Source organism: Lepidochelys kempii, chromosome 7 (assembly GCF_965140265.1).
Source record: "Lepidochelys kempii isolate rLepKem1 chromosome 7, rLepKem1.hap2, whole genome shotgun sequence".
In the NCBI taxonomy this organism is placed as follows: Eukaryota; Metazoa; Chordata; order Testudines; family Cheloniidae; genus Lepidochelys; species Lepidochelys kempii.
The window spans coordinates 55,578,578-55,587,037 of record NC_133262.1 but is presented as its reverse complement, the minus strand read 5'-3'; the positions used below and the strand labels follow the sequence as shown (position 1 = coordinate 55,587,037).

The following is an 8,460-nucleotide window of genomic DNA, read 5'->3' as shown; positions in this document are numbered from 1 at the left end:
GAGAGTGATCACTTTAGATAAGCTATTACCAACAGGAGAGTGGGGTGAGGGGAGAGAAAACCTTTTGTAGTGATAAACACCCATTTTTTCATGGTTTGTGTGTATAAAAACATCTTCTGTATTTTCCACAGTATGCATCCAATGAAGTGAGCTGTAGCTCACGAAAGCTTATGCTCAAATAAATTGGTTAGTCTCTAAGGTGCCACAAGTACTCCTTTTCTTTTTGCGAATACAGACTAACACGGCTGTTACTCTGAAACCTTTCCCTAACAAGATAATGGTGGGTGAACTCTTGTAATGACAACTTGCAGCTCTGAGCCACGGGGACGGAAGAAAAAGAAAGCAGAGGAAGTCCTGTAAAGTAGCTGGATAAGCGTGAGCTGGAGAGGATGGCAAAGGGGAAATGGGAAAACAGGAAAGCTCCTGTAATGCTATGGTGGGGAGCCGATGGAACTAGAGGAATGAGAAGGCATCTTATAATACTGCAACATGGATGTGAGACAGGGAATAAGAACACAGAGAGAGGTAAGAAAGCATGGCCGCTCCTGTAATGCTGCAGGACAGGGCTGTACCGGGAAGGCAGAGAAGGTTTTTGCAGTTTGCATTGTGGAAGAGCTATCCCAAAACTGGCAGTAATCCAGGTAACCACACTGATTAGGGCTGGTTTAGTTTTCCATATGACCTCCCTGGAAACAGATGCCTTTAATTGGTATGAGTCTCTCTCTGGCTCTGTAGAGCTGCCAGTAAAACAGCCCATTCCCTATACCACACAGGATTAGGTTTGTAGAGTGCCATTTGGGAGAGCAACTGAGCAGTTAAGTGCTCCATCCCCTGGAGAAGGGCAAAAGGAGAGGGAGAGGCATCACTGCCAGGTTAGGGGCACAGAGCTGTGAGATACCTGCCAACCAGCCACAGCCCAGGGCAGGAAAGGGCTGCAGGGCAGCTGGCACCCCAAGAGCCACCAGCTCACCCAGGCCTCTTTAATCCCTTCTCTGAGGCCCCCACCTCTTTAACCCCTCACCTAAATCCCCATCTCACCTCAAATCACCGGAGTTCCCTGCCCCATCCCACCCCACCGCCCCTCTAACCTAACCCATCCCTTCCATTGGGCCCCAGACCTCCCACATACCTAACCCATCCTGTCCCCCAACCCCCTCTAGGCCCCACCATCCTAATGCTGCCAACCCCCAACCTCTCCAAACCCCTCTAACTTCCCTCCCCAAACCTCTCTGAGCCCCCACATCTTCCCAAACCCCTCTAACCCCCCACCTCTCAACCCCCCTCCTCTCAACACCCCCACCTCTCAAACGCCTCTAACCCCCCCACCTCTCAACCCCCTTCCTCTCAAACCCCCCTCCTCTCAAACGCCTCTAACCCCCCCATTTGAGCCCCCCACCTCCCCTAAGCCCCCGAGCCTCTGACTTCGCTCCAGCCCAGCTCCGCCCCGTCTAGCCTAGTAAACCGAATCCGCCCCTCCGCGCTATTGACCCTACCCGGCCGCCGTCCTTTTAGCGCCTGCGCACTGTGGGCAGAGGGCAGCTGATGGCGGCTGCGGGGCTGCGCGGTGTCCGCTGGCTGCGGGCGGCGGCCTTGCTACGGGCGGCGGGGGCCCGAGCAGGTCAGCGAGCGAGCGGCGTCCTGCGCCGCGGGTGACGGGGCAGCGCAGCCCCGAGGCAGGCCTGGGGGGCCGTGTCCTTGGGCGTCTGCGGCGCCGGGCTCAGTGGAGGGACGGGGCCGGCTTGGGGCTCTGGGTGCCCCTGGGGGAGGGGGTTGGGGGCTAATTGGGGGAGAGGGCTCGGTGGGGAGGGGGTTGGGCGCCCTTTACTTGGGGCAGTCTCTTGTGCATCTCTGGATCCTTGTCTGTGATTCAGGAATTGCAGAATCAGGTGGGGAGGAGGAGGAGCCCCGCCCCCCGCACACAGACCCTGGATTCTTGTGTCTGATGACCCCAATGCAGGTGATTTGCTCCCTATCCTGGGGGTGATCCTGTGAAGCAGTCTCTCCTTTCATTGTCTGCCATGTATTGGGGTGCAACCATCATCGGCTGCTCCCAGCTGTGCTCTGCCCTGAACATAAGCATGGCCATACTGGGTCATACCAAAGGTCCACCTAGTCCAGTATCCTGTTTTCTGACGGTGGCCAATACCAGGTGCCTCAGAGGGAATGAACAGTACAGGTAATCATCAAGTGATCCATCTCCTGTCGCCCATTCCCAACTTCTGGCAAACAGGCTAGTGACACTATCCGTGCCAGTCCTGGCTAATAGCCATTGGTGGACCTATTATCCGTGAATTTACCCTGTTACGATGAGACTCCCAAAGAGCTCTGACTTGTGTTTTCTGCCTTCAGCTTCGGGCTTGCCCAAGCACTTGATGCCTGGACCTTACCCGAAGACCCCAGAGGAAAGGGCAGCTGCTGCTAAGAAATACAATATGAGGGTGGAGGACTATGAGCCACATCCGGATGATGGCATGGGGTGAGCTACATAAGGCACTGAGATTATTAGACCCTTGAAGAAAGGCAGAGGCAGGTATCAGCTGGTACCCGGCTGCAGGGAGGATCTATTTAACTGAAAAAAACTGAGGGGTCCTTGTGGCACCTTAGAGACTAGCAAATTTATTTGGGCATAAGCTTTCGTGGGCTAGAACCCACTTCATCAGATATATGAAGTAAAAGATACAGGAGCAGGTATAAATACATGAAAGGATGTGGGTTGCTTTACCAAGTGTTAGGTCAGTCTAATGAGATCATAGAATCATAGAATATCAGGGTTGGAAGGGACCTCAGGAGGTCATCTAGTTCTAGTCCAACCCCCTGCTCAAAGCAAGACCAAGCCCCAACTAAATCATCCCAGCCAGGGCTTTGTCAAGCCTGACCTTAAAAACTTCAGAGGAAGGAGATTCCACCACCTCCCTAGGTACCAGTTCTTCACCACCAGTGCTTCACCAACCCTCCTAGTGAAAAAGTTTTTCCTAATATTCAACCTAAACCTTCCCCACTGCAACTTGAGACCATTACTCCTCGTTCTGTCATTCTCTACCACTGAGAACAGTCTAGATCCATCCTCTTTGGAACCCCCATTCAGGTAGTTGAAAGCAGCTATCAAATCCCCCCTCATTCTTCTCTTCCGCAGACTAAACAATCCCAGTTCCCTCAGCCTCTCCGCATAAATCATGTGTTCTAGTCCCCTAATCATTTTTGTTGCCCTCCGGTGGACATTTTCCATTTTTTTCACATCCTTCTTGTAGTGTGGGGCCCAAAACTGGACGCAATACTCCAGATGAGGCCTCACCAATGTCGAATAGAGGGGAATGATCACGTCCCTAGATCTGCTGGCAATGCCCCTACTTATACAGCCCAAAATGCCATTGGCCCTCTTGGCAACAACGGCACACTGTTGACTCGTATCCAGCTTCTCATCCACTGTAACTCCTAGGTCCTTTTCTGCAGAACTGCTGCCTAGCCATTCAGTCCCTAATCTGTAGTGGTGCATGGGATTCTTCCATCCTAAGTGGAATTCTGCACTTGTCCTTGTTGAACCTCATCAGATTTCTTTTGGTCCAATCCTCTAATTTGTCTCGGGCCCTTTGTATACTATCCCTACCTTCCAGCATATCTACCTCGCCTCCCAGTTTAGTGTCATCTGCAAACTTGCTGAGGGTGCAATCCACACCATCCTCCAGATCATTAATGAAGATATTGAACAAAACCGGCCCCAGGACTGATCCTTGGGGCACTCCACTTGATACCAGCTGCCAACTAGACAAAGAGCCATTGATCACTACCCGCTGAGCCTGCGATAAATCAATTAACAGCAGGATACCAAGGGAGGAGAAATAACTTTTTGAAGTGGTAAGAGAGTGGCCTATTACAGACAGTTGACAAGAAGGTGTGAGTAACAGTAGGGAGAAATTTAGTATTGGAGAAATTAAGTTTCGGTTTTGTAATGACCCAACCACTCCCAGTCCTTATTCAGGCCTAATCTGATGGTATCTAGTTTGCAAATTAATTCCAGTTCTGCAGCTTCATGTTGGAGTCTGTTTTTGAAGTTTTATCTCATTAGACTGACCTAACACTTGGTAAAGCAACCCACGTCCTTTCATGTATTTATACCTGCTCCTGTATCTTTTACTTCATACATCTGATGAAGTGGGTTCTAGCCCACGAAAGCTTATGCCCAAATAAATTAGTTAGTTTCTAAGGTGTCACAAGGACTCCTCGTTTTTTTGTTTTGTTTTGTTTTGTTTTACTGATTCAGGCTAACACGACTACCTCTGAAACTTACAACTGAAGTGCTTGTGGTATGCTGCTGCAATATTAAAACACTTCATGTACCCCTCAACACTCCAGAAAGGCAGTGTTCTCTAAAAGGTTAAATTAAAAACAAGTCACTGAAGCTGAGTATGCAACACATTATGGAGGGCGGAGAAATAATGTTGGGATGGAGGATGGTTGTATAGGCACTGGACTGGGATGCAGAAGGCCTGGGTTCAATTCCAGGCTCTGCCACAGACTTTATGACCTTGAGCAGGTCATTTTCTATGCCTTAGTTCCCTGTGAAATGGGGATGATATGTCCCTTCTTCAGAGGGGTCTTGTGTGGCTAAATTAACATTTGTGAGGTGCTCAGTTACTATGACAATGGGGACACAAATATCTGGAATATGGTGTTAATGGTGATCTAACTGCAAAATGCCTTTCAAGTTAAATGCTTTAAATATGGGGAGGGATGGCTTGAGATAGTCACAAGGAGAGAGGAGGAGAAGCTGAGCATATTCCAGTAGCACTTGCAATTTGCCCGTATAAAGACAAAATAAATAAACCAGGGGAAGAGGATACACCATATAAGCAAAGTCATCAGTATGAAGGCAAGCAGTTAATGTGTTTTTAAAAGGTGTTTACAAAATACTGTAGGTTCAAGAGCTACTATAGCTAATAATTTTCTTGCTCTGTTATTCCATTTTAATAGATTTTCCTAATGATCTGTACCATACAATGGATATAAATAATTTCTGTTTTATTTGTATGTTTCCAATAGGTATGGTGATTATCCCAAACTTCCTGACCGATCTCATCATGAGAGAGACCCCTGGTATCAGTGGGACTACCCCGGCCTGAGACAAAACTGGGGAGAGCCGGTAGGGATGGTGGATCTTTTTGTTTCTACTGAGCATTAATGTTCAACTAAAATAATATTTATGTAATACTTTACCATCTCACACCGATGTTTGGAAAGGAAATCTTAGGCCAAGAAAGTCAGGGTAAATCCCTATTCTGCCCCCTTTCCCATCCACCCCAAAAAAGGCCAAAGGATTTTCAGTGTCCATACAGATGAGACAGGGCATCTGTACCTTAGTATCTTCCACAGTAAGTTGAAGGGCTGAGTCAATCATACTGGGATTTGAACGTGTATCGAAGAATCTTAAATGCTTCAGATCCGATGTCTGCATCACTAAACCATCCTTTCTGCTAGATCACAGAAGTTCACGCCCTCTCAGCCCAGTGGGTCCTGCCACTGCTGTCACTGGTTCTGGGGTTGCTTCCCAATGGAATGGGTGCTGGGTGGCCTTTTCCCTAGAAACTGCTTGAAACTTCCTTTCTGACACTAGAAAAGTAGACTTAAGAGCCAACTCCTAATGACTAGTAACTTTTGCTGGTAAGAGAATGTGGGGTTTCTGTAGGTGGTTGAAACTGAACCATAATTATTTCACTTGGTGGATGACATGAGCTGTCCCTAAGCAACAGAACTAGAGGGAAAACAAGCTTTTGAGTGCGTACTGGGGATTCCAAAGTGCCCGGCTGAAGAAATTGATTATAGCGGAGGGATAACTAAAAGGAACTCAAGGCAGTGTTTTTACCCTGTAGTAATGCTGCGACTTGAATTTACGTTGAGTAGTTATCTAATCTCTCTCAGTACATTCTCTCATGTAGCGAGGATCATAGGTGCAGTATAGAAAGGCTTGGGAATCGTCAGCTTGGCTATTGAGCTTTTAAAAGCAATGGTGCATGAGAAGTGTTGCAGTGATTCAAGATACCTATGTGCTTTGGCTCTCTCTAATGCTGAGAAGGCTCTGTATTAATATTTGCTGTCCCTGGGGTGATTTGGGGTTGTGGTAATTTCCCGTTGCACGTACTGTCTCTTGGTCACAGTGGAGCACAAGTTCTTTCAGTGAGAAGTGTTGGAAATAGTAAAAACTGCCCTCTTTGCTTGTAAGAGATGGTTTCGTTTGTAATGGTGAGAGTATGGCTCCCCTGGTGTTAGATCAAACAGCTGTGCAGTCAGACCCACCATCAGCCACCATCTGAAGTAATGAACTGGGAAAGTGAAGACAGTATGTGATCAGAAATATTGAGTTGTCTGCATTCTGGTTATGTGTTCTGCTTAGCTGCTCATGTTTAAGATGCTTGACTTTTAGCTTCTAGGCTGAAAGCCCCTTGTGAATGAGAAGCTTAAATGTGCATCTGTTCAAGCAATTGTATTCAACCTGTGGAGGTCATAGGATAACTCCCATCCCATCTTTAATCTGTTAGAGTTAAATAATGGTGCCTGGTGCATTATAGACAAGTATGTAGATAAGGAACCTGTTCCAAAGTAGCAGGAAATCACTTGCGATTTTTTTGCTGTTCTAACTCCACTCAGCAATATACATCTGTGGGGTCCTCGGATGCCAGGAACTCCTCACAAACCATTGTACTAATTCCTGCTGTGCCTTTTTGTGAAGCACCATGAGAACAAGAGGTTTGGAGACACAGTTGAAGTGGTTGTGGGTGGATAAATGTAGGTTCATAGTATTTTTTGAAAAATAAACAAAAATTGAAGTAATATCGTTTAATTGTTTGAGCAGAAAGCTGGAACTCAGGGTTCCTGAATTCTGTCCTTGACCACCAGCAACTCACCATGACCTTGGACAAGTCACTTATTTTCTCTGTGACTGTATCCCCATCTGTAAAATGAGGGTAACATTTTCCTTCTGGCAGTGTTGTGATGTCTAATGTCTGCAAATTGCATTAAGTTTCTCGGATGAAGAGCCAGAGAATTGTAGAGTGCTACTGGAATAATGTAACCGAGCCTCTCCCTTTATTGTTTAGATGCACTGGCACTTTGACATGTTTCTCCGGACCCGTGTTGACACGTCCCCCACTGTGGTATCCTGGCACACCATGCGCAATCAGTTCTTCTTCTTTATTGGCTTCATGCTGTTTATGTTCTGGCTTGGAGAAATGTACCCATCCTACATGCCTGTGGTGAGTAATGAGGTGGGGCAGGGGGAATAGGTCTCCTAAGAACTGTTGCTGCATGCCGTTGCCAGATGCCCAGAGCAGTGTCCTCTTGAGGTTGAATAACTTGGGATACGAAAGACCCGCTGCGCCAGCGGTGTGGCTTTGGACAAGTCACTTAGGCCCAAGTCCTCAGAGGTACTTAGGCATTTAATTCCTGTAGAAATCAATAGGAATTAGATGCTAAAATACCTTTCAGGCTGTTGGCCTTAGTGTCTCAGGGCCCCACTGTCTCCATCTGTAATAGTGGTAGAACATTTTGCTTCAGAGTGGTGCTGTGAGTGTTGCATGGTGCATCAAAGAGACAAAACACTCTGTGAGTGTGAAGTATTTGCCCACAGGTTTTCTAAGTTGCCTGTTTGAATGTGTTGAGCTTGCTGCTTCACAGTTATGTTCCTCTGCAGGGACCGAAGCAATATCCCTACAATAACCTGTACCTGGAGCGAGGGGGCGATCCCAGCAAAGAGCATCCAGAGGTGAAGAACTATGAAATCTGAAAGATGCATGGAAATGTAGCTCTTCTCCTGGGACATTTACTCTGGGGGTCCTCCAGAATGTTCACTGCAGGATGCACTAAACACTTGTTCTCTGAGACATTTACTCTTAATGAAATATATTGTGAAAACTCTTGTGGTGGATTTCTTTTCTTTGAAGAGGCTATAAAGTGGGCAGTGACGTTACAGTGACTCCACCATTGTCTCTGAGCGTGGGTCGAATTCCCTTGTGTATAGGATGGTGCTTCAAGAAGAAGGCCAGGGGTGTTGATCCTTTTGAATCTGTGTGTAAGATGGACACTGGAATTCTTTAGATAAGTCTGATTCCAGTGCCAGCTACCAAGGTTGTCCTTGCAGCTGTTGGAAGGAGAAGAAAGTAAAACAGAATTCTATTATGTTCAAAGATGGACACAACTCCTTTGGGTTATTCAAGTCTTCCATGATGCCATCTATACTATGAATAATTCTACTTCCTCATTGGGTTGGCTCTTCTTTCTCACCCCTCCTCAGGCAGTAGCTGCAATCAAAGTTTAAGAGTTGCCTTATGTACTGGTGGATTAGGACCACAGAAGAACCTAGCCTTTGAAGTGATACATCTCACTTTAGATAAACCTTCCATCCCTCACACAGGACAAAATCTCCCTCTACTCTTATACCCATTTTTGAGCAGTAGTGCTGCTTACCACAGT

At 47.0% G+C, this 8,460-nt stretch overlaps 1 protein-coding gene across 2 annotated transcripts; it reads left to right on the top strand.

The window, feature by feature from the left end:
* Positions 1-1,519: 1,519 nt before the first annotated feature.
* Positions 1,520-7,902, top strand: NDUFB8 (NADH:ubiquinone oxidoreductase subunit B8). Of its 2 annotated transcripts, none has more exons than XM_073352915.1 (5): positions 1,520-1,618; positions 2,350-2,476; positions 5,038-5,137; positions 7,089-7,244; positions 7,682-7,902. In XM_073352915.1, the coding sequence occupies exons 1-5, from the start codon at positions 1,543-1,545 to the stop codon at positions 7,772-7,774; spliced, it is 552 nt and encodes a 183-aa protein (XP_073209016.1). In that variant the 5' UTR covers positions 1,520-1,542; the 3' UTR covers positions 7,775-7,902. The 2 variants fall into 2 exon arrangements, with proteins under 2 accessions (XP_073209016.1, XP_073209017.1); XM_073352916.1 differs by lacking the exon at positions 1,520-1,618 and adding an exon at positions 1,858-2,176.
* Positions 7,903-8,460: the final 558 nt, after the last annotated feature.